This window comes from Lepisma saccharinum (assembly GCF_977018435.1).
Source record: "Lepisma saccharinum chromosome 12 unlocalized genomic scaffold, izLepSacc3.1 SUPER_12_unloc_1, whole genome shotgun sequence".
Taxonomy (NCBI): domain Eukaryota; kingdom Metazoa; phylum Arthropoda; class Insecta; order Zygentoma; family Lepismatidae; genus Lepisma; species Lepisma saccharinum.
In genome coordinates this window covers 8009752-8036072 of record NW_028142891.1, presented here as the reverse complement: position 1 = coordinate 8036072, position 26321 = coordinate 8009752, and the positions used below count along the sequence as shown (strand labels likewise).

General features: G+C 37.6%; 2 protein-coding genes and 1 non-coding gene across 3 annotated transcripts; 2 read left to right on the top strand and 1 right to left on the bottom strand.

Moving 5' to 3' along the window:
* Positions 1 to 3169: 3169 nt before the first annotated feature.
* Positions 3170 to 3244, bottom strand: TRNAR-UCU (transfer RNA arginine (anticodon UCU)). The gene has a single exon. It is a non-coding gene; the product is annotated as a tRNA-Arg (tRNA).
* A 2018-nt stretch (positions 3245 to 5262) lies between these two features.
* LOC145982160 (protein GVQW3-like) lies at positions 5263 to 5652 on the top strand. Its single transcript, XM_083115728.1, has one exon. The coding sequence runs from the start codon at positions 5263 to 5265 to the stop codon at positions 5650 to 5652; it is 390 nt and encodes a 129-aa protein (XP_082971854.1).
* A 4796-nt stretch (positions 5653 to 10448) lies between these two features.
* On the top strand, positions 10449 to 23704 carry LOC145982159 (uncharacterized). The gene is made up of 2 exons (XM_083115727.1): positions 10449 to 10554; positions 22725 to 23704. The coding sequence occupies exons 1-2, from the start codon at positions 10449 to 10451 to the stop codon at positions 23702 to 23704; spliced, it is 1086 nt and encodes a 361-aa protein (XP_082971853.1).
* The last annotated feature ends 2617 nt before the right edge of the window (positions 23705 to 26321 follow it).

Below are 26321 nucleotides of genomic sequence, written 5' to 3'. Positions count from 1 at the left end.
TTCAAGTAGATAGGGTAACAATAGAAAACGGAAAAAGAAAATGGAACAAAAGATAGTACTGCTTTTATTGCAAGAAAGAAATGATAAAAATTACAAGACATGGACGAAACTGATGTTCAAAAAGCATTTTCTTTCCCAGTCAACTCAACAGAAAGAAAGTATTGTTTGACACTTATTAGAAACAAAGGCAATTACTTTCATAATATTTCAGCTATAAAAAAAATAAAGGCACTTGGATTGTCCAAAGAAGGCGATGTCCAAAGAAGGCGAACAACTTTTACTCTTCAAGAAAAGTTTCTTCCTTGCGAATACTGCTATGCTCTAATTTCAAAAAAACTTTTTGTGGAAACCTAAGAAAACGTGTATTCATGGGGATGGGGGGAAATTCCCAAAGAAATATAGGCACAAGGGAAATGCATCCTTAATGCTCCCAGTGTCAGTCATCTGGTGCTGGTACTGGCTTAAAGCAAAACGTACCAAAATGAAACAACACAATTGCTTTAGCAGTTCGTAATGATGAGTTGTTAAAATGGGTAGCAGATTGTACAACATGCATGGACATGTAAAACATATGCATTATGTAATTAGTGGAAGAATGAGAGAAATAGGTAGATTTTTTATTAAAACCAGAAAAATAAATCCATGTCACAAATTTGATGTCGAGCATTTGTCCAAGCAAATTCAATACAGTCACTGAAGCTGCAAAACAGCTATGTGGGTATGAAGAAACTGCTAATACATACAAAACTTTCATTGAAATTGGGACATTTTCTAATGATGTGTGCTAATCTTTTCAGAGCTGAAAGCATAATACTGTGAGACAAACCAATGTAGGAAAGCATGGAACATTTCATTGCTCTATACAAATCAGAGTGGAATCATGAAATTTCAAGAAATGCATTGAAAACATTAGAAGAAAATAAATAGAACAATGAGGAGATATTACCCCTATGGGAAGATCTAGTGAAATTAGTTATATTTAAAATTTGATTTTTTTTAAATTTGAATTAAAATTTTGGGTGTCTCAGCACTTAGGCTATTTTGCACCCATCACATTATATGCCTCTTACCATTACAAATAACAACTCTAATGTTGCGTAACTAAAAATCTTAAAATATTCTGACTTCTGTTAAAAGCTACTTCTGTTAAAAGCTGAGGCTGTAAACGGGCAGTCAGCACACACAAGGACACAAAACAGGACAACGCTCACAAAATTATACTGGCTATAGTGCCAGTCGTCAGAGCCTTGTTTGTCTGCAAAATGCAGTCCAGGGTGTACTGTGTGGAAGTGAGGTTGACTTTTGGGTGCCTACGTGGAAGGTGCCCTTACACCTCTTTTCTTTATTGATTAGTAAAACATAAAACATTTTTGAGCACATACTCTGAGAAGAAACTGAATGCAATTTTTTGAAACTTTTGAAATTTCTGGCCATGTCACTGTGTTCCTTAATTTTAGGCGCACGTTTGTTAAGTATTTCCCCAAAACCCCCCACCCTTTTCAAATTTCTGGCTAAGCTACTGTTTTCTTCATCACATGAGCTCCTTGCTTTTGTTTGTGTGTTTACTTCAATTACATTTGAAATGACATCTGTGCACAATTCCTCAAAGAAACAGTGATGATGATAGTGACTGAAATATATTCTTAACCCTGGAACCACCAGTGGGGTTCTTTGTTTCACTGCATCTTGCTAATTATTTGAATTTGAAATGTTGGGTGCATCTGCACTAACACTATTTAGCAGCCATCACACTATGCAGGGTCAAGCCCCTTATCAGAAAAAAATAAAATAGTTTTGATTTGAATTTAAAATTTTGGGAGCGTCAGCACTTAGGCTATTTTGCTCCCATCACATTATACGGGGGCAGCCCCTTACCATTACAAATAACAACTCTAACGTTGCATAACTAAAAAATTAAAATGTTCTGACTTCTGTTAAAAGCTGAGGCTGTAAAGGGGCACTCAGCACACATAAGGACAAAAGAACAGGACAACACAAACAAAATTATACTGGCCATGTGGCCAGTCTCCAGAGCCTCGTTAGTCTTCTGTCCAGGGTGCACTAATGTGGAAGTGAGGTTGACATTTGGGTGTACTACGTGGAAGGTCACCCCTTACACCCCAAAAATAAAATAGTGTCTGAAAACTAAAATATCCTTACCTTGGTTAAAAGCTGAGGCTGTAAAGAGACACTCAGCACAGATAGCGACAAAACACAGGACAACACACAGAATTATACTGGGCATGGGGCCAGTCGCCAGAGCCTCGTTCGTCAAATGCAGTCCAGGATGTACTACATGGAAGTGAGGGTGACTTTTGGGCACCTTATCAGAAGGTCGCCCCTTACACCCCTCTTGTTAATTTTTAAATAACCGTGCTAATTGTGGCACAGACAGCCAGCCATGTAGCAGAAAAAGACATTGAAAAAAATTCTGTGTGATATCGATACTTCTTGAATCTTATCTGAAAGCAAGGGTTACTTGTACTCTAATACCAAGGCAACTTTTGAGTCTGGATTCATCGTAGTTTGGGCATTGAAGAACAGCTTAAATTACATAAATTGAAATCCTGGCTTTGGCGCTGTCATTTCTGCCCTAAAATTGATTGTGTGGTTTTGTTTTTCTCCCACCATTGGCTAATCATGGAGATGGAAATGAATGGTGATAACATTAGATGAAGAGATTCACAATCGTATGAGGACAACACAAAACACGAGCCTCATGAAGGTTTATACTGGCGGTGAGTCCAAACGCCAGAGCCTCACTAGTCACCAATATGCATCCAGGGAGTACTACATGGAAGGGAAGTTGATGTTTGCAGTCAGCCCCTCAAACCGCTTTATGTCTACAAAGAATGTAAAAGTGCAAATTAATTGTAACATTTATTGTAGAAGCTTTGTGCTGAAGACTGACTGGGAATGTGACCAGACCATGACCAGACCCTGAAGAATTGTGTGTAAAGTTGCTATATATAACGAAGGAGATGGACCTGAAAATGAATAATTTAGTCAATGACCAAAGTTAAAAAGTAACACTGTTGAGCCTTGTTTCCATGTTAATAAAACCTTAAAATGCTTGGTTTGGTTTGAGTTGGTGTTTTAAGTCCACTTTATGCACAGTAAGGCTAATCGGGACTGGACCTACAGTTTAAAGTGGGATCCGAACCACTTGTGCCTCCACCGGGTATCGAACCCGGGACCCCTTGATTAGAAGGCAATGACGCTACCACTGCGCCATGGGGGAGGCCCCTTAAAATGCTGACCAAGTATGTATATACAAAAGTATATAAAAATTTATTGTGAATCTTAGTCTGAAGGAGACTCTGTTAGAGGGTTGAAACGTTTTGCTTTTAGTGTATATTTTTTATATACAATACATTTTGCCTTGGTCAGCATTTTAATGTTTAAAGTTTGCATTTTATCCATGACTTATTATAAAAAGTTATTTCGCATGATGAAATACACGCAGGGACAATCAAACATAAACAGAACAGCACATAATTCCCAAGGAGGATTACACTGACCATGGGTCCAAAAGCCATCACCTTGTTAGTCTGCAAAATGGTGTACTAGGTGGAAGTGAGGTTGACACTTCAAAAACAGTCGCCACTTAGAAGAAAGGCTGCTTGACACGTATGACAATGAGCGATGTTTCTGAACTCAAATTATGTGCATGACAAATCACAATTTGCAGATTCTTCCTGACGTGTTCCAAGATAAAAGTTTTGCAACTGCAAGTGATCATGCAAGCATCTAGGAAAATTGACATGTGCATAAATTATGGAGTAAGATTTTTGAATATCTTGAAAATGCACTGAATTCGTATGTGAAAACTGTAGGCAACAATGCTATTGAATCTACGATTCAAGGTTGGTTTCAAGATGGTGGTGGTATTTAACAGCATGTAGGGGTAAGCTTGTAAAAATAACCCATTACCAGGATTGCAAGGAGCAAAATACAGATCAGAACAGAACATACATATTTCGTTAGCCTGCATGTTGCAGTTCCCAGGGTACACTAACATGGAAGAGAGGTTGGCCTTTGAGTGTTGGAATAACAAAACACTCCATACACCCCACATTGCATTATAACTAACGCATGTTAAACACATAAGTTGGAAGTGAGGATGACATTTTGGTGCCTTTGTTGAAGGCCAGCCTTACACCCCACCTGGTTTGGCATGCACGATTTAATTTGTAGGGCAGACATCAAGGAATTTAGGAATCAGATTGGACAAACATGATTTAGACATTATAGATTTAGACCCAAGAATGAGTTTGTCTGCTCACATCGTTGAGGAGAAGCATATTTTGAAAGAGAAAAAAAAAGGTTTAGAAAGCAAGTAAGAATTTGAATTTCAATTTAAAATTTTGGGTGCATCAGCACTAAGGCTATTTTGCACCCATCACATTATATGGGGTCCTCACATAACCACTCTAACGTTGCATACCTAAAATCATAAAATATTCTGTCTTTCGTTAAAAGCTGAGGCTGTAAAGGAGCACTCAGCACAAATAAGGACAAACACAGGACAACAGAAACAAAATTATACTGGCCATGTGGGCCAGTCGCCAGAGCCTCGTTAGACTGCAGTCCAGGGTGTACTTATGTGGAAGTGAGGTTGACTATTGGGTGCACCACGTGGAAGGAGCACCCCTTACACTCCAAAGCAAGTAAGAAGAATGGCGACATAGACTCACCATGGAGTTATGTTTCTTATAAGCGAGGTAAGGTGTAACCCTTGAAATTTAATCCAACGAAAGAGATCAAGAAGCTTTGTACAAAATATTTTGAGTTGCCTCATGAAAGTTGGAATTCCTAATTAAAATTTGCAAAAATATTCAGTTCATAAAGAAAGGGACTGCTTCTTTCACAGTTCTTTCTTTTTTGTTCTTGTTAAATTTATCCCATTGTTATAGGGAATCTTGTTTCCTTGCCGAAATATTTGCGGAATCGAATTTATGTGATTCATCTCTATTCTCGACATATGAGAAGGTACAGGATACAGCATATTCTTGCTTTCCTGACAAGACGAGCACTTTGAAACTCGACACTAAGTGAATATATGAGGGACATTAAAATGAAACCCGGTCAGTGCATCTAAATGTGCCGTACATGTACGGTGGCACCACGTAACTGCGGGTATGGTAGCGCCAGCTATTGGTCGAGAGACTGAGGCGTGCGCACCATTTGACGTTGCATAGCGCCAGTGTGGTATCATGTCGAAGAGAAGGTGGTCACACAAGTTATCGTCCAGTACAGAACATGCAGGCGAGTAAGCAGGAACAACGAGGAGTGATTCGTTTTTTGGCAGCGGAAGGAGTTGGAGGCCGTGAAATGTATCGACGGATGAAGGCTGTGTACGGTGAGTACAGTCTGAGTCGTTCAAGTGTTGTGGAATGGCGCAAACGATACCTTAAGGGGCGCGAGTCACTGGAAGACTATGCTCGTCCTGGACAGGCTCATTGTGTCATCACAACGGAAATGATTGCGGAAGTGAATGCTTTAGTCTTGGACAACTGCAGAATCACTGTAGACGACATCCATCGGTTACTGGGTATTAGCGTGGGCACCACCCACAGCATCATGCATCAACACCCGAACTTTCGCAAAATTTGTGCGCAGTGCGTTCCCCACCACCTGACCGCCGAATAGCGGAAAAATCGAATGGGCCTGTCTTTGAGTCATCTGCAACGATATCATGAGGAGGAATATTGTCACAGGTGACGAAACATGGTGTCACCATTTTGAACCGGAAAGCAAGCATCAGAGCAAGCAGTGGAAACATTCGAATTCACCACCTCCAAACAAAGCAAAGGCCGTGCACACCAGTTCTGGTAAGGTCATGATGTCCTTTTTTTTTTTACCACAAGGGCCAACTGCTTGTCGAGTTCCTGGAACGGGGAACCACCATCAATGCCCAGCGTTATCAGTTATCAAACCACGTTACAGAACCTTCGACGAGCCATCAAGACGAAACGGCCAGGCGCCCAGGCATGTTGTCCAATGGCGTTATCTTCCTGCATGATAATGCCCGCCCACACACAGCCAATGTGGTGAAGACGACAGTGCAGCAGTTTCAGTGGGAAACGCTGGAACATCCACCGTACAGTCCAGACCTTTCCCCATGTGATTTCTATGTTTTTGGACCTCTCAAACAAGCTATTCGCGGACATCGATTCGCAAACAAGCTATTCGCGGACATCGATTCGCATCGGATGACGAAGTGTGTGAATGGGTCCAGGCCTGGATCCGAGAGCAGCCTACTAGCTTCTTCAAGGATGGTATCGACCGGCTTGTGTCGCAATGGGATAAATGTGCAAACAGTTTTGGCGATTATTTTTGAGTATGTGTACTGTGTGTATCTACATTTTTGAGTACATGTAATGTGTATAACTACATTTTTCACTTAATACACTGATTACACTAGTGACCGGGTTTCATTTGAATGCCCCTCATATTTGCACTGGTTCAATTTGTAGTGATGAACAGTTTCGGCTGGCCATTTCTCTATCTCCGAGTTAAAAGTACCAAGTTTTATTTCCACAGGGCCTCTTCTAACTAACTAACTAACTCCCTAGCCTTCTTAAACCTGAAGGATCATGGCTGCAGCAACACAGGCCTTCCATCTTTCCCTATCTTGAGCAAGTTCTATATACAGGGACTCTTCCCCTTCTACTTATACTGGGAGCCAGTTATATGCAGAAGCAAATCACCTGGCGCATTCTCCCCAGCTCCTTCCTGTCATGGAGGAGGTTGCATGGACATTCCATTAAGCTTTCTGCAGAGTTGCCGTAAAAAAAAAGTGAAATACACATTTCAAGAGCAGATATAAATAATTTGAAAGGTATGATGCAGTAAATGAGAATATAAAAAGTTGTTCTTGGTTTATATATTCTTGGTAAATTATTTTGTCATATTAATGGAAAATTATGAAAAGTATCTAAGTGATTTTACGTATATTAAATCAGATGTGTGGAGTACAGATAGGTTCTCAATAGTTTCGTGATTATGTACATCTATTAAACTACTGAGAATATCTAGATAACAGTGAAAGCAAACTACACGAAAATTTACGTCAATGCTCTAAAAGGAATTCTAAGCATATATAAATTTCATATTTTGAAATATGAAAGAGGTTTTTTAAGAAGAAAATTTGAAAATATTCAACCTGACTACTGTCAAAGGTCCAGTTGAGCCTCAAAGTGAATATCTCTGTACCTATTTCAGCTAGAAAGTTTGTTTTGGGCTCATTTCAAAGCTCTTTTAAAGGGCTTTCCTATGATATGCAACAAGGCCATATTCAAAAGAAAAAAAATAGTTTTTTCCAAAAATTTTAAGAACACATTTTTTAATAATTTTCAAATATATATATATATATTAAAGATGGTCCTTTTGCAAGCATCTGTTCAAAATTTCAGGTTGGGACAATACAATCATGGAATCATAGTAAACAAACAAAGGTCTTTGTAACTTTTCTTAAAAAACAAACCTCAAGTCGTTCCATTACATATGTCACCTAAAAGTTATCAAGCCAACAAACCTGCCAATTAGAGTTCAGAATTACTTTGTAAGTAATAACACCAAGTTGTGGTACAATTTGTGTGTCTGAACCTGAAAGGACATGTCCATTCATGCTGTCTGTGCCTTACTTTTCCATGAGCCTCAAATGTGCTTCAGCCTTGGAAAAAGCAACAGGCTTCTTGCATGCTATTATTAAATGGAAAAAATTCTACTTGCATTTGTGTAGATTGATTACTTACCCATTAATGATGGCATGTTTTTGTGACCATAAAATAGTGAAAGTTGACTGAAATTTTTCATCACAATGAGTGGTAAGAGAGGAAAGTAATGGTCATTACATGCTACAAAATGCTGTAATCCATTTTCAGAAGAATATCACAGAACTGATATTAAATGTTTAAGAAATTCACCTTCCAACATAAAATTAGGAATGAAAATATGTGATAAGTGCAGAAAGAGATTGTCTGAAATTGAAGCTAAAGAAACTTCTGTTGCAGCGAGGACCTTGATTTCATTGACCCAAACAATTCTCTTCAGCTGTTGAACAAATCTCTATCCTAGGTGAGCCACCTGTTGCTAAGGTTTCTCACTCAACTATGTAAAATCCAAAGTGGAGAAAGAGAAACAAATGTTTTAGACAAAATTAATCCCTGTATAGAAACCAGAAGCAGTAGTGCAGGAGTCAGACGACGGAAGAGAAACGTTAGAGCAGTTGAAGGAAAAGTTTAATGGAACAATTTCCCAAAGTGAAAAATTAACTGTTCTTTCAGCTTTACCTAATAGCTGGTCTAAAACTAGGATAATGAGTGAGATCAAAAGTCTTACAGATGACATGTCACATCGAGTGAAGAAAATAGTTTACATAAAAGGTGTATTCTGGTCTCCTGACCCAAAACTAGGCAGGATACTTCATGAATAGACAGTATTATTGGTTAAAGGAATCATCAATGATGATGAAATAAGTGGAATCATGCTGGCAGGAAAGGCAGATGTAGTTTGTGTGTGTGAAGGTCTCTCAAAAAATACAAGTTCACAAAAGGCTCATTTTATGTAATTTAAATTAAATTTATTAACACTTAAAAACAACTAAATACCCAGGGAAAAAAAAGAGCTATTCAAAATTCTATAAAATGAACTGTCTCACCCATCGAAATGTGAAGCTCACTTTGAAACAAATTACAATAAAACCCAAAGAAAGGTTCCCTGAATACCTACAACATGCATTTGCCCAAGATCATGTGCAATCCCCCTCGAACACAGTGCTTCACAAATTGTGCAGAATACCTTGGGTAGATGAATGAAGATATAATTTGGTTACATATTTTGACAAACTCTTTGTTGAAAAGATCACATACAAACAGTGGTTAACACTTGATCGATGTACAATGGAGACTGGTGAAAGACGAAGAATTTGTGGAATATTTTTATCAGCTTCTACTGAAGCTAAAAACTCACAACTTCATAGCCAAGATACAGAAATCCTTCTGGAATGAGCTGAAAAAGAGTCTTTCAAGAAACAGGAAGCTCTTACAATAGAATATGAAAAAAGCCAGCTTCTTTTAATGGGTGTTTTGTTTTCCAATAAAAAACCAGCTTCTTTGGGGAAAAAAACTGAAATTTTAGTTTTATTGACTGTACACCAATTTCGGTGAACCTATTTCACTTAGGCCAGCCGCACACCAGATCTGACATGACGAGTCAGAACATGACGCAATGCAACATGATGGGATACAAAGCGACACGACGAGACACTTTGCTTCCGACAAAACAAAACAAAAATTAACTATTGTTATCAGTGCTTTATTCTGCAAAGAAAGTTTTCAGTACAAGTTGGTTTGTTGTTATTATTTGTTATTGTGTTTATCATAAGAATTGCTCTAAATATTGTGGTATAGCATAAATGATCATGCATATATGTACACTCACACACACACACACACACACACATATATACTACTTTTGTTAAAATAAAATCCCTTTAGTTTCATTCTCACATATAAAGATTATATTGATACAGCATGCTGTTGAGTACCGCCTGAAAAAAGCACTGATGATTATTATTACTATTGCATCCAAAGTAATTATATAAACACAAGATTACCACATCCATCATTTCAGGAAATTAGGTTCTCATTTGCATCTTAAACGAATAGCACTCGCCACAATATATTATTTTTTTCTACATTTCCACCAACAGGAGACAAATTTAGTAAAAGAACTATCTTTGGTTGCTTTCATCTATTCTTTACAAGAATTAATGTAATGAAGAATGGACTTTTGTATGGTGCACTAAATAAATACAATGGATGTCCAATGTCGCAGCAGAAACAGTTTTTTTTTACCAGCATAGAGTTCTGGTGCATTCCGGCACACTTTAAACGCTGATCCTCACCAAAAAAAGGAAAAAGTTTAATTGGTGTACTGCAACCACATAGTTATTCGAGTACTAAATATCAAACTGGCCTGAAGATTGTCTTTCTTGTACAATTTACGATATGTTTTGTACATTACAAGATAATTTCTAATAAGCCTATTTTTTTCACGTAATGTAAATCATCTCCTGTGCCACTTCATTCCATAATGCATCAATTTTGTACTTATTATGGCACTCAGTCGATGAATAATCGTACAGCAGAGGCTTCGCTTGCACAAGAACAATTAGCTGTTCTCGATCAAGCTCTACTTTTAACCTTCACCACACTGTCAAACTTACATATAATATGGATGGTTCGGTACCATAGGTGACTAAGCACCACCGAGGGACATTTTGAGTTACGAAGTGAAATGGGTGGAGAATTACATATTCTGTGTGTGCCAAACAAGGCCAAGGACCATACTCTATCTGCAACGTGCTGCCACTACCGAGCAAGTGTGGCCGAAAACAAACACTTTCAGTCGTGCATCAGACATGACTATTGTGAGCCAAGATGGAGGTTGTGATGGATATACGCCTGTCAGACTCAGACATTTCTGGTGCTAGTGACAACGATAAAACTTATCAACCGCAAGAAGAAAGTTCTAGTACTGATTCAGGTATGTCTGTCTGTTTCTGTGATATAAAATTTGGTTTTGATTTTTTTAATTTGAATTTAAAATTTTGGGTGCGTCTGCACCTTGCATCCATCACGGGGTCCAGCCCCTTATCTGAACTAAAACGTAACTAACAACATATATGTAACGTTGGAAGACTAAAATATTCTGACTTAGGTTAACAGAACTAAAATAAACATAACTGTGATGTTGTGTCATAACTAAAATATTAAAATATTCTGACTTTGGTTAAAAGCTGAGGCTGTAAAGAGGCACTCAGCACAGATAAGTACAAGACAGAGGATGACACACAGAATTATACTGGCCATGGCCAGTCGCCAGAGCCTCGTTCATCTGCAAAATGCAGTCCAGGGTGTACTATGTGGAAGTGAGGTTGACAATTGGGCGTACTACGTGGAAGACCGGCCCTTACACCCCTATAAAATTTGGTACTGGTGGGTAGAAAAATCTATAAAGTGGCTATGAAATGTGGGTGGCACTTAGTCATGTGTGGCGCTGTTACTGTTCGGAATTGCTGTGTTCACACCAATGTAACAAACGTCATGGGGATGAAAAATTCAGGTATGCAGTTTTTGTAAATAGTTAATATGGGACCATAGTCTACTCTGCTATTAACACTGTTAGTAGCTACACACGAAGCAAAGAGTAATAAGAGCTATGTTGTCTTACATTTTGGAGATATTTTTGGGGGGCAGGAGTCATCGTCATAATGTAGACAACTGACTGTTGAGCAATTCCAGAAAATTGTCCACCTGGAGTGTGAAAATCAAAGTCTAACCAAGTAGCATGTATTATACCTTGTTGGAAAGAAAACTTGATGTAAATTAATGTACTATAATTATCTCCTAATGTAACTGATTTTTGCAGCTGCAGTATAAAAAAATATGATGGTACTGCTAGTTGGAGCTTGCATTGTATAAATAATGGTTTTATTTCAACACCTATAAAATCATTCAGAAACTATCTACCTGAAAGTTAAATACATTACTAGAATGTGCATAAAAATAACATTATTTTGCACAGAAACTGTATACTAAAAATATCATGTATGAGGAAGTAACGCACGCTAAACTTCGTTAAGCGGTAGTGTCAGTCCGTTATCAAAATATTTGAAAAAGTTTTTTTATAAGAAAATCCAGTGACAATTTCATAAAACTTTATATCCTGTGTTAGGTTTACCCAGACTATTACTCAGACAAAAAATTTCACAGTTATATCTTAAGGGATTATTGTATTAAGGGTAGGTAACGGACTGACTTTGGTAACAGACTGACATTATAAGGAGTTATATAAAATATTAAAAAACTTTCATACATGCTCTCTGACAGTCCTGCTTCAACTTTTATTACTCAAAATGATTTTTATAAAGTTATAAAATAATGTTAGTTATATTATAAAATAATTTTTATTCTAAAAATCATACTTAAATATATTTTAACAAAATATATTTTCTTTTGTTTCGAGATGCTAAGATTAAGCAAGATTAAGCAATGCTGAGAAGCAGCGGAAAAGGGCTTGTTATGAAGAAGTAAAGAGAAAAGACATTTAAAGACAAAAAATAAAAAGAAGTGCACTTAGTGAGAGAGGTAAACGGCAGCTTAAGAAGAAAAAACGTTAATACAAACGGAAGGAAAGACAGAGGAAAAGAGAAACAACTACTGCTGCTGTTCCTCCTGAAACACCAACAGCATCTGTCATTGAAACACCGACAAAAGTGTATTCATCACGTTAATCATTTGGGAAAGCAAAAAAAAAAAAAAAAGCCTTACCTGCTTCCCCCAGAAAGAGACGAGCTCTTATAGTTGATTTTGCAAGGAATGAACGACTAAAGATTGGTAATAGCGCTACAGCTCCCTCAAGTGCCCAATCAGAATCAGAAACTAGAAATGTTATAAAATAATTTTACTCCATGGATGAAATCTCTTAGCAAGCCCCTAGAGCAAGAGACTGTAACTGTGCGTGAAGGTGAAGTGAAAACAAAATATCAGAAACGGTACTTACTTACAACCCTTCAGGAAGCATATGCAATATTTTGCTTGAAGCATGCTGAGATAAAAATAAGTTTTTCCACTTTTGCTGATTGCAGGCCCAAGTTTGTTTCTTTTACGAAATATATCTCAAAATGTTTGTGTTTGCATGACACATGAAAACATTAAAGTGTTATTAATCACCCTCCATTCTTCAGGTATACATGTTTCTACAGAATTTCGGCCATTTATAGACCAGATAGTATGTAGTCAAGCTAATGAATGTTGTATGACTGGCAAATGTGAAATATGTCCAGACTTAAATTCCATAACAGACAGTGATAAAAGTGAAACAGATCTTTCAGAGTTCTGTAAGTGGTATGAGTGGGGAAATACTACTAACAATGTTGAGAAAACTGAAAAGAACTGGAACTGTCCAAGATTGTTTTGAGTCTCTGCCAGGAAAAATTCCACACTTTCTGCATCATACTTTCATAAAACGTAAACAGCAGATGGCTTTGCAGGGAAGGATTCAAAACTTCATGAAGAAGAAGCTGTCTTACAAATTGACTTTTCTGAGAACTTCACATGCAAGGAACAGGATGAAATCCAATCTGCCCATTGGAGCAATAAACAAATTACCGTTTTTACAGCTGTAACTTTGTTTCACGATGGAACTACATCACAAAAGAAGTATTTTGCTATTATATCTGACTGACTCAATCATGATAAATACAGTGAGTGTACATGTATATTTACAGTATATTTTAGATATCCCCAAAAAGAATCTTGGATTACCAATTTCCAGTCTTCATATTTTCTCAGATGGCACAGCTTCACAGTTTAAGCAAAGGTACACTTCATGTAACATCACATATTTTTTTTACAGCAGGAACAAACAACATTGAGTGTTTTTTTTTCAACTTCCCACGGTAAAGGGGCTGTAGATGCAATGGGGGAGAAGTAAAGAGGATGGCGAGGGAAGCTGTAATGTCTGGGAAGACTTCAATTCACTGTGCACATGAATTTGTCACATTTCTTCAAGAAAAGAAGACAAAAATTGTAGTAGAAGAAATCCCAATTTTCACCATAGAAGACATGAAAGCAACACTAGATGAACGCTGGGTTAATATTCAACAAATTCCAAACACACACAATATTCACCATTTCAGAGTCATCTCTCAAAATGTCATTGAATGCTCCAACTATACAGGATCGACTAAGAAATTTGTTCATTCCTTCTTGAAAAATCAGTGTTCTGGAAGTTACGAAGTATTACAAAACAGTTCTTTGCAAGTTGAGAAATATTATGCAGTATTTTATGATGAGACATTTTATATATTAATAGAATATTAACCATCAACAATGATGAAATATCGTTCAGTTAACAGCTTTTTCTGGCCATGACCTAATGATATAGAAACTGTAAACAAGAAGTTTTCATTTTATGGTAAAGTTGAATTGCAGGGTGCTGGTCCTTTTGAAATTCCACATTTAAGAAAAATAGAAAAACAATTTAAAGATTTTAAGAAGCAAGCAGTGTAACATTGTCATACAGTATTAGCACAGTTTATATACCTTATTTCCTTTGTACAGTGTTTAAATAGTTTTAGTGTTACTTATTATTAGTAGTTTTTAGTGTTACTTTAACTAATTTTAGTTATATAGTAAACAAAAACATTTTTCTTAGTAAGAATATGTAATTCTGTTGAGTTTATGAATATATTACCTTTTGTTGTCTTCAAACATCAACAGTGTTGCCACTGTACCTCATATTTTTTTTAAAACACCCATTTGGACCGGTACGCCTTTACGAGGCATTTCAGGATTGGCTATATGTTTCTTCTCTGAACTATAGATGGCGAAATAGTCCACCTACCCAAGGTGGAAATTGACGTCCAAATTTCCGTACGAATGTTTGACATGCAATTTTCCAAGCTTTGTGGAAAAATAAATTTACACTTTCACTTACATTTGGCAACACTGCATGAACAACACTGCACCCCCGTTTGTTGTTTCTATGTTTAAAAATATCTACTTGGGACAGGGTTAACATTTGGTGTATGACTTACGTATGTACAGGTTTCGGTTACAAAGTAACCCCACTCTTAATTCCCAGTTGCGCCGTTCGTGGGACACCCTGTATTTTTGCCAGGTTTTAAACTGCTCATGCAAATGACCTATGGCCTGACCTGGAGGTAACGGTTCCGATTGTTTATGATTTCTCCTAGCACAAAGACTAATTATCGCAGAATTTTGGAAATCATTGTCACATGAAATTTGAACCTTCCTTAAAGTAATGAGCACTGTTTTGACTCAAAAAAAAGCTATTTATGTTGAAAAAATAACTTTAAAATTACCTTACTCACTTCTCATGGACAAGATATTCTCCATCAACAAGCGACAGTAAATATAGTAGAAGCGTGGGAATGAATGTAGAAGTAAATCGGAACCTAATTAGAATTCATTTAGGGACTTTATTTAATGCTAAGGGGACCAAACCTAACCACGAAAGCATAAAACCTTCAGTAATCGCTGAATTCATTTAGGGACTTTATTTAATGCTAAGGGGACCAAACCTAACCACGAAAGCATAAAACCTTCAGTAATCGCTAAAACTCCTCAGTTTGTGTTAACAGACGTACATCGAAATCGAACCATGTAAAAATTGCATTTGTAGCATGATGCATCGCAATAAAACAAAAGGAACTTGAGCCCTTTATTTTAATGCTAAGAGAACCTAACCTGACCTGCCTAACCTAACCACGAAAGTCTATATTGGGCAGCAGTTAGATATAGTGAAAACACATTTAACACATTGGGGTCTCACGACGGGCATAGCCCACAGTGCACAAAGTCAATGTGGACGAACGACGGGCGGTATGCAATCGCTTTGCCTATTGAACAACAGGCTATGCTCGTACTTCGTCTCATGCAAGTGTTCATTCAAGCCCCTTTGTTGAAATTCCGACTGCTAGGTGACTCATGTGCTATTTTTATCTCGCACCTGCGACTGTTTGTTGTTGGGTTGATATACTGTGCATTGTTTAGAATGGCGTCATTAGATCCAGACTGCATAGAGGATTCTGCCTCAGAGTTTGAAGTTAGCGACGATTTTGATGATGCAGATGAATTTGAAGATTTGGAAGGTAGGTTATATTCGTAATAATTATTGTCGACAATATAAACAGTGTTGCAAACTCTAGTATTTTATGAATGAAGTGAGAAAAGGTAATTTTTTTGGGTCTATTCATCTTGCCTCTTACTTGATCAGGGTGGCTACAAACAAGCAGAAATGAAATTCCCTGACTTTTCCAGGTTTTCCAGGACAAAATTTACATTTTTCCCTGACAATTACAAACTAAACTAAATTGATGTTTTTACAAATGGAAATAATAAACTCATACAGATCCACATATGGTTTTGCTAAGTATGAATATTATCTTCTATTAAATTGACTTAATTTCTCTATTCTCTATGACTTGAATTCAAACTGCAAAATAGTGAATTTGGAAAATTATTACAATTCACAAGCTAAGGAAGGATTATGGAATTTTGTCATATGCAGTAAGTTTAAAATAACATACTTGCTTATTGTAAAGTTACGACTAAATGAGATAAGAGTGACTGATTAAGAAATACAATTTGTAATTTATCAGTCTCCTTATACATTCTCGGTATTATATGTTGATATTTCCACTGAGGTTTGGAACCCTCTGCTTGCAAAAACTATGAGTGCGGACTCATTTTTCAATGCATAAAGCTACTTCTCTCTTCTCTGTAAAACAAACAACTTAACTCTTGCATATAAGTGAAACAACTGAATCAAACAAAAGAAAGTGTCATATTTCCTTACATTATCGATGGGATATCAAGGAATTTATAGAATTGCATTGTATAGGTACCTGATTTAACTAACCAACACATTAAAACAGGAACACACTAATAATAAAAGCTTCTGAAAGTTCATATACGAGGGGCATCCTGGAAAAGCTCCAATGGTACCTATACGCAGCACTAGTGGTCAGAGAGCGACACACACATACAGGCAGGAAGAAGTGGCATGTAGCTGTAATCTGGTACAGTTGCAATGTAGCCGGTTTAGGACAGTTCTAGGTTAAAGATTGCAGCTCTCATACAGTCTCCCACCGACTGCGATGTAGCCTACATTGCACACTCAGAATTTGGCACAGAGCAATCGTGTGAGTTGTGCAGACCGGACGTCGTGAGTGATAGGATGGTCAGATGATGGTGCAGACAATTCACGGAAGGCCAATCGAATGTGCACAACCCCATAGAGCTGAGTACACACGGGCCCTTTGCATCACTTCAGGTGAGAGAACTTGGACCACTCCCTGTACAGCCCTGGCCTTGAATGTACCTACTTTCATCTCTTTGTTTAACTGAAGAGGTTTCTGGCAAGGCAAGGATTTGACAGCTACATTGCGGTAGAGATTGTTCCACTCTTTGGTGTCACACACATATACCATGGGCATACAAAATTTAGTGCCATGGTGCGACACATGCCAGAACAACGGTGGTGATTATGCCGAAAATTTTTCCCAAAATTCACATTTTCATTTTAGCGCATTTTCTGGCAAATATCTGAAATTATACCTTCATGGTGTTTTTAAACTACTGTTTCAAATTGTAAGTCACATGGCTTATGCCTCTTCGCGAGAGTTTGATATCTTGAAAGTTATTTTCCATACCCCTTTATTAATTTTAAGGGAAGGATTTTAGATAATGAAATTTTGGTGTGGGGTTAGGGCCCCACACTTTCTTGATCACGGCTGAACGTGGGGATGATGTGATCAGCACCACACTCTTGGCTGCCTTTATCCCTCAAAGTTTCCTCAAGGTACCAGCTTCGTATGATGCTGGGTGGGCACCGGAGCAGTTTGAATAGGTGGAAAACATCCCGGTTCTCCCCCGCTGGGGATCGAACCCGGGTCTCTCGCATAGTAGTCAGATGCCCTAACGACTGAGCTCCATTATTACTCAATCGAGAAATGCCGATAGAACGCACTAAGCGTGGTAATTCAAAACATATCTCGTGCGACAAATACGAAGATGTGGCTCCCGTGTGACGGTAGATAAGCACTCAATCTCCTGTTATAACCTTGCCACTTTGCTCTGTGATGCAAATGGTTTTGATAGAAGTTGAAAAAATCGTGGGAAATATATGATTTAATGTGGCTGTCGGAATCATTTCACGTACGTATAACTCTATAGTTTACTCTTGAGTAAAATGTTGGAAAACTTGAATGTTCTTTGTACACAAACATGGCCTAGAAAAGACAAGGATGTTGGATTTCATGGTTTTAGGACATTTCTTTTAAAAAAATCGCTAAAAATGCCTACAATTCGCATTTTTTGCCAAATTCGCATTATTTCGATATTTCGAACGGGCGAAAAATGTGTCTAGACATCACTGCACATTCCTAAACATAATTTCGCAGCAATTACCATTTTTAACGGTTTTGGCGTTTGCAAAAAATCAATGTACCTACTAATTGGAAATTACTTTCTGGCCACCCCTCGTATAAATCAGTAGATGGAAAGTGAAAATTTAGCAGGGCTGGCAGAGAAAAGTCAATTCTTGAAGGAAGTGATTTGCTGTTATGATTGAATGATTCGAGTAAATATGATATTAAAATATTTACGTATTTATTATTAGTATTTTATTTCATAATATTGGACATTAACTTCACTCAGTGAGAAATTTAAGACCATCTCTCACGAGATTAAACAGACAGGACAGAGAGTGGCATTAATTTCATTTCAATACTAGTGTTGCAGTAAATTTGATGTTGGGAGCATGCACTTGCCAATTTTTATAACGTTCACCAATGTAGATTTATGTTTAACTTTTTCGTGATAGTATTCAATATATATCCCATTTGGTTGGGTTCTTCTTGATATGTAAGAATAGTGCAATGTCATTGTAAACGTATGTTAACTTGTGCGAAACCAGTAATGCGTCAGGATGATGAAAGAAAACCTTCGTAAGCACTGCTACATTAAATAATGTGAAGTGAGCCAGAAGAGTAATAAAATTCCAGCAGCATATTTGCAGTCTAAAGCTCTTCTTGTTTATGCATGCGATTTTTGTTGGATGTTTCAGTCCATGAAATTTCTGTCGCATGGTGTAGTGAGATACTTTGTCGGGTGGTGATATTCGACAAAAATCGTATGTATCAATGGAACATATTTGTTTCCATGTTCCTTCAGTTTGCCCAACAAAATGCCTAACTACGACGTCTGACAACTATCGGACGGCGCCACCGGCTCTTATCCCCTCCATCTGTTGACAAGTTCCCTTACTACTCCCATACGGACAAGAAAAAATGATAATTCAATGCATTTTTCACCACATAATATTTAGAGGCTTAACCTTTACTCCTCCAATGATACCAACCATTATGGTATCATCAGGGTAAGGTCGTACTGGTCCGATGATACCATATGGTATCATGGTGCTGATTACGAAATGAATGTGCGTTTTGGACCTTCATACTCTTATGTTTGGGTGGAAACTCTGACACAGGTCTGGAGCAAGCCTGGGAAATTCATATTGATGGCCAAGCTCTCCCCCCCCCCCCCCTCCGCAACATATCCATGCCACATTTCCGAACAGAGTTTCTTTCACATTTTGGCTCATAATTCAACTTGTATGGCACCAAAGAACATGAAACATGTTTCATTCTCTTGAGAAATATCCATTCTTTGAAAAGAATACTAAAGTTCCCACCGTCTTCCCAAATAGTGGGAGAAGAGGGGGTAAACTCCAGATGTTTTCTTTGTTGTTTTTTTTTCATTGAAACTCGGTAGTCGCTCCCCCCAAACCCCCTTTCCTCGGTTCGACATTCTGAATTGTACACCGTTCCATGCTCTGATGTTTTAGCTGCAAAACAAAACTTATCCGAAGTAGATTGCTCCCATAGTGCCCAAGTTATAACAATTTTCCTCCAAAAATGCAAATTACCTATTTTTCGTAAAAAACAGTTTCACATTTTGGCATATTATTCAACTTGTATGGCACCCGAGAACATGAAACATGTTTCATTCTCTTGAGAAATGTCCATTCTTTGAAAAGAATGTAGCAAACTCCAGATATTTGTCTTTTCCATTGAAATTCGGGGGTCGCACCACCCCAAACCCCCTTCCTCGGTTCGGCGTTCTGAATTGTACACTGTTGCATGCTCTGATGTTTTATCTGCAAAACAAAACATATCCGAAGTAGATTGCTCCCGTAGTGCCAGAGTTATAACAATTTTCCTCCAAAAATGCAAATTACCTATTTTTCGTAAAAAAAAGAAAAATCACATTTTGGCATATTATTCAACTTGTATGGCACCAAAGAACATGAAACATATTTCAATCTCTTTGGAAACGTCCATTCTTTGAAGAGAATACTAAGGTTTGCGCCTTCTCCCCAAAATAGAGGGAGAAGAGGAGGTAAACTCCAGATTATTTTTTTTTCATTGAAATTCGGTAGTTGCGCCCCCAAACCCCCCCCTTCTTCGGTTCGGTGTTCTGAATTGTACACGGTTGCATGCTATGATGTTTTAGCTGCAAACCAAAACTTATCCGAAGTAGATTGCCCCCATAGTACCCGAGTTATAATAATTTTCCTCCAAACATGCAAATTACCTATTTCTCGTAAAAAAAGAAAAATCACATTTTGGCATATTATTCAACTTGTATGGCACCAAAGAACATGAAACATATTTCAATCTCTTTGGAAACGTCCATTCTTTGAAGAGAATACTAAGGTTTGCGCCTTCTCCCCAAAATAGAGGGAGAAGAGGAGGTAAACTCCAGATTTTTTTTTCATTGAAATTCGGTAGTTGCGCCCCCAAACCCCCCCTTCTTCGGTTCGGTGTTCTGAATTGTACACGGTTGCATGCTATGATGTTTTAGCTGCAAACCAAAACTTATCCGAAGTAGATTGCCCCCATAGTACCCGAGTTATAATAATTTTCCTCCAAACATGCAAATTACCTATTTCTCGTAAAAAAAGAAAAATCACATTTTGGCATATTATTCAACTTGTATGGCACCAAAGAACATGAAACATGTTTCAATCTCTTTGGAAACGTCGATTCTTTGAAGAGAATACTAAGGTTTGCGCCTTCTCCCCAAAATAGCGGGAGAAGAGGAGGTAAACTCCAGATTATTTTTTTTTCATTGAAATTCGGTAGTTGCGCCCCCAAACCCCCCCTTCTTCGGTTCGGTGTTCTGAATTGTACACAGTTGCATGCTATGATGTTTTAGCTGCAAACCAAAACTTATCCGAAGTAGATTGCCCCCATAGTACCCGAGTTATAACAATTTTCCTCCAAACATGCATATTACCTATTTTTCGTAAAAAAAGAAAAATCACATTTTGGCATATTATTCAACTTGTATGGCACCAAAGAACATGAAACATGTTTCATTCTCTTGAGAAATGTCCATTCTTCGAAAAGAATACTAAAGTTCGCACCTTCTTTCCAAATAACGGGAGAATAGTGGGTAAACTCCATATTTTTGTTGTCTTTTTTTCCATTGAAATTCGGTAGTCGCTCCCCCCCCACCCCCTTTACTTGGTTCGGCGTTCTGAATTATACACCGCTGCATGCTCTGATGTTTTAGCTGCAAAACAAAACTTATCCGAAGTAGATTGCTCCCTTAGTGCCCGAGTTATAACAATTTTCCTCCAAAAATGTAAATTACTTATACATTTCGTAAAAAAAATAATAATCACATTTTGGCTTATTATTCAACTTGTATGGCACCCAAGAACATAAAACATGTTTCATTCTGTTGAGAAATGTCCATTCTTTGAAAAGAATACTAAAGTTTGCGCCTTCTCCCCAAAATAGCGGGAGAAGAGGGGGCAAACTCCAGATTTTTGTTTTTTCCATTGAAATTCGGGGGACGTGCCCCCCCCAAGCCCCCTTCCTCGGTCCGGTGTTGTAAATTGTACACCGTTGCATGCGCTGATGTTTTAGCTGCAAAACAAAAGTTATCCGAAGTAGATTGCTCCCATAGTGCCAGAGTTATAACAATTTTCGTCAAAAGACTGTTCGAAGTCAATCAAGACGAAATTCCCTGACATTTCCCTGACTTTTTTTGACACCTCAAATTCCCTGACTTTTCCCGGTTTTCCAGGTCTGTCGCCACCCTGTTGATTCTCCTACATGCACTGATGTATTTTTAGTTTTTCCATTTATTATTTTGTATAGTGTATGTAAAATGAAAATTTATTTTATTTATTTATGTATTTGTTTAATTTTTACAGATGACGCAGAACCAACTGATACATCGTCTGGTTCTGTCCTGCAGCCACTTTTTCATACAAAAGATAATTACTTGTAATTTGTAATTATTTTTTGTTATGTGCATATAAGAAGTATTCTTATGCAAGATTCAAAAGATGTATTCATAGTTTATGTAGTTAATTATTGAAATTTCCAGATTAAGCACTTACAATATCTCTATATTAACATTTGTTACAATGTTGTACTTTTTTCTTCTTCACAAAACATTGCTGAAAAAATATTAAAAAACGTCTGAAAATGAAAATAAAATTTAACAAATTTTTGTTCATTGAAGAGAGGAAGTTTTGTAGATTTAAGAAATATGTGGTAAATAAAAACAAATTAAAAATATTTTTTCTATGATTTTTGAAGAACAACCAAGAACCGCAGACCAGAGGTAACAATGCTGTATCATGAGGCCAGACCCGAATGTGTTAACTCGTTTATTTCAGAATTTTTTACATTTAGACTTACCTTATATGCATAGCAGAACATTTTTCAACTTGGGATTATGTTTTTTCACTGAAAAAAGCGTAATTTTTCACATTACAAGTATTTATTGGTCGTTGCTAATTCGCTTTCGTTACACACAATATGGCGGGCAAATCTCGACTCACGTTGTCTATCGTCAGCTGATATGCAGTGTTTCCAAACTTCTTAACCGAAAAATGCCGCACAAACTATGTTCGGGAATGAAAGCATTCTGCTGTGAGCCGTTACACGGCTGTTAATTAATACGAACATCACACATTACTTCATGCTGGAACACAGTTACTATTTTCCTCTATCAGACAAAAATATTGGATTGTCCGGGGAAGACAAATAGTTAAGCACGTCCTACACTATTGTGTTAAATGCCATAGACTCATATCAGAAGCTAGTAAACAACTGATGGGACATCTACCGGAGCACAGAATCCGAGCAGCTTATCCATTCATGTACAGTGGCGTAGACTACGCGGGACCGATAAGGATAAAGACTGGAGCGCCAAGGAGCAAATCGACGAGAAAATGTTTCATTGCACTTTTCGTGTGTTTCTCAACGAAGGCTGTACATGTTGAAGTTGTTACAGATTTAACAACCGAAGCATTTTTAGCTGCATTGAAAAGATTTATATCCCGAAGAGGAAAATGCATAGCCATTTACAGTGACAATGCCAGTACCTTTCGAGGTGCACACAGAGAACTTCAGGAACTACACAATATGTTTGAATCTACCCAGTTTCAAGATGTCTTTCAAGACTACGCTGCAAATGAGCGCTTTGAATGGAAATTCATACTGCCAAGAGCGCCAAATTTCGGTGGACTCTGGGAAGCGGCGATTAAATCGCTAAAACATCATCTACGAAGAGTGATGGGAAGCATCATACTAACCTACAAAGAGTTAAGTACTTTACTTTGCCAGATTGAAGCAATATTAACTTCAAGACCACTTTGCATTTTACCAGACGAATCAGATTACCAGATATTAACTCCAGGGCATTTTCTCATTGGCAGACCCATAACAACCTTCCCAGAACCTGACCTTACCCTCATACCTGAAAATAGACTCAGCAGATACCAGCTGATACAGAAGATGAGAAGATCCATTTGGAAGCAGTGGAATAAAGAATACCTACATTCTCTTCAACAACGCGAGAAGTGGACATCCTCCACCAAGAACTTATCTCCAGGGACAGTTGCACTACTGAATGAGGACGACGTACCCCAACTACAGTGGAAACTAGCTAAGGTGGAAGAAGTGCATCCTGGGAACGATGGACTAGTGCGTGTAGTGACAGTGAAAACGAAAGACGGAGTTTTTAGAAGAAGTGTTAGTAAAATTGTGCTCCTCCCCATAGGTAAAGACGGAGATTAGTTGAATTATGTTCATTCAAACATAATGAATAATGAAAGCATTCTGCTGCGAGCCGTCTGCGGCCCATGCATGCGCAGCGAATGGACTGACGACTTGCTCATGTGAGCTCGGCCGTGCAACATAGTATGCGCGCGTCTCCTATTATCTACGATGGATTAGACAGTTGTAATTAAGGTTCTGCATCTGGTAGAACTACGCCTAAGGTAAAACAGTTAACTGAAATAACCAGAGTATCAACGCATCATAAGTCGATCATTACCGCAACAAACTATTCACATAAGGTTTTTAAGCGAATATTGATCCACAAACCATTCACGGAAGGTTAGGTTCAGTTAGGTTAGGCAAACACAGAAAATTAAATTGGGACAAAAAAACCGCTCACACGTCATCTTGTAAAACTACCGTGTGATTGCTACACTGACAGGGGGTCACATATTCGAACGCATGGAACATTTGATTCACGTAGTCGACGGTAATGGTGGCACAAGCTATCGTGCAACGCAGATACATTAATGTCGAAAATGACATTATAAGTTGAACGAATGGAAAAAATACTATTCCCAGCTTCCAAAAGTTCACAGGAGCTCAATTCCGTAAGTACTTTCCCGTCATTTCTCCTGTAAATTTGAAGAAATCTGTTTTCACTATATCTAACTGTTATCATATATTCAAAAAAATCTGAAGTAATCGCTAAATCTACATGGTATGTGCTAACAGTAAATCGAAATCGACCCTTGTAAAAACAGCATGATGAAATCGCAATAAAACAAAAGGAACTTGGGTCCTGACCTGTTTTATGGATACGTATGTTTCTTGTGTATTGTTGGTGTGTACGAAGCTTACATCAGTATGCACTTAATTTTGTGCATGTGACAAGTATCTATTTTCTGCACACCATGGGGTTTGAAAAATACCGCAAGGTTTTCAAACATGGACTGTTACTACTTAATTATTACTTGATGTAGGTATGAACGTGTAATGCATTCCAAAATGCTTTTGTTATTGGGTTAGGCACGTCAGGTTTATGGTTATTAGCATCCATTTACTTCCAATACTTGGTCATGTCATTTGTGTTCCCCGCACTTTCGGCTTTTCTCAGAACCTGCTAAAAATTGCCCAACGTGCTATTCTCAGCATCTGGTGTAAATAGCGGTCCAATTTTTAAGAAGTTTTGATTTTGTATTTTCGGCATGAGTTTACAATACCGGACCACTCTCCAATTTCTAAAAAATTTTGCCTACTTACTAATTTCGGTGTCCTGATGACGTATCTGTAGTTCATACTTGGCAGTCACTTGTTAAAATTGTACATTTATGTGTAGAACTTTTAAAATAACCTTGCGATTTACCACAGTGTTTGTCCATAATACACAGCAATTTGGAACCATCTTTCTTTCGCAATTCGTTAATGGTCTTCCTTTATGCAACAATCTTACTGACGTCATATGAGGAATGCCTACAAGGTTAGGTTAGGTTCCATTAGCATAAATACGAAGAAAAATTAATATTTTATCTAAGAGAACTATACCTTGTCTTGCCTGTTGATTTCTTCATGTTGGGAAAATGGCATCTTCCGTGGAGCTATTGTTCTTATGGTAGGGTTACGTTATGTTAAGAAAGCATAGTTTATTTCGTTTTTTTCTCGATTTCCATACTTGACCGCCAATTATTACATGCAGATTCGTGATTAGGAGTTCACAATTAGTGAGTAGGTAAAATTTCATAGAAATTGGAAGAGTGGTCCAGTATTGTAAACTCGTTCCATATTTTCTTTGGACTTTTCGGCATGTCAAAATCTCCCTAAAAGCATTAAAACTATATTTTCAAAATTGGAAGTGGTTATGGATCTCAAAATAATAAGCAGGGTACGTGTCGTCTATGTTACCTATTTGTTACATTTGTCCTGTCACATAGCATTATTAATGGAAGGTTAATTTCCATAAATATCTGCTCCTGCCACGTGCGATACTGACACTTCATATAAATTTCTCGATTCTGTGTGCACATGAGATATAGCGAAAACACATTTCTTCAAATTTACAGGAGAAAAGACGGGAAAGTACTTTCGGAATTAAGTTCCTGTAGATTTTTGGAAGCTGATAATAGTATTTTTTTTCCCCATTCGTGCAACTTATTCGGCCGGTAAATAATGTAATTTTCAACATTCATGTATCTCCGTTGCACGATAGCTCGTGCGACCATTACCGTCGACTATGTGAATCAAATGTTCTGTGCGTTCGATTATGTAACCCCATGTCAGTGTAGAAACCATGTGGTAGTTTTACAAGATGACGTGTGAGCGTTTTTTTTTTCCAATTTAATTTTCCAGGTTTGCCTAACCGGTGGAATCGGTGGGAAATTTGGAAATAGAGGGTGTACAAATAAGAACTTAATTTAGATTATTTTGCTATTTCCATGTGTGAGCGCCAAATTTTAACTGCAGATTAGGGGGCCAAAATTAGTGAGTATGCCGAATTTCAAACAAAATGGAGAAATTCCCTAACTGAACCAGAGCGAATTTACAATATAGAGATATTTCCCAATTTTGTTAATATTTCACATACTCACTAATTTAGGACTCACAACCACGAATCTGAAATTAAAATTTGGGGGTCACG

Excerpts from the sequence above, each read along its gene's own strand:
- LOC145982160 (XM_083115728.1), top strand. The coding sequence starts at position 5,263 with ATGCAGGCGAGTAAGCAGGAACAACGAGGAGTGATTCGTTTTTTGGCA.
- LOC145982159 (XM_083115727.1), top strand. The coding sequence starts at position 10,449 with ATGGAGGTTGTGATGGATATACGCCTGTCAGACTCAGACATTTCTGGT. Across the intron at positions 10,555-22,724 it reads AAGTTCTAGTACTGATTCAG|CTAGTAAACAACTGATGGGA; the intron begins GTATGTCTGTCT and ends TCATATCAGAAG.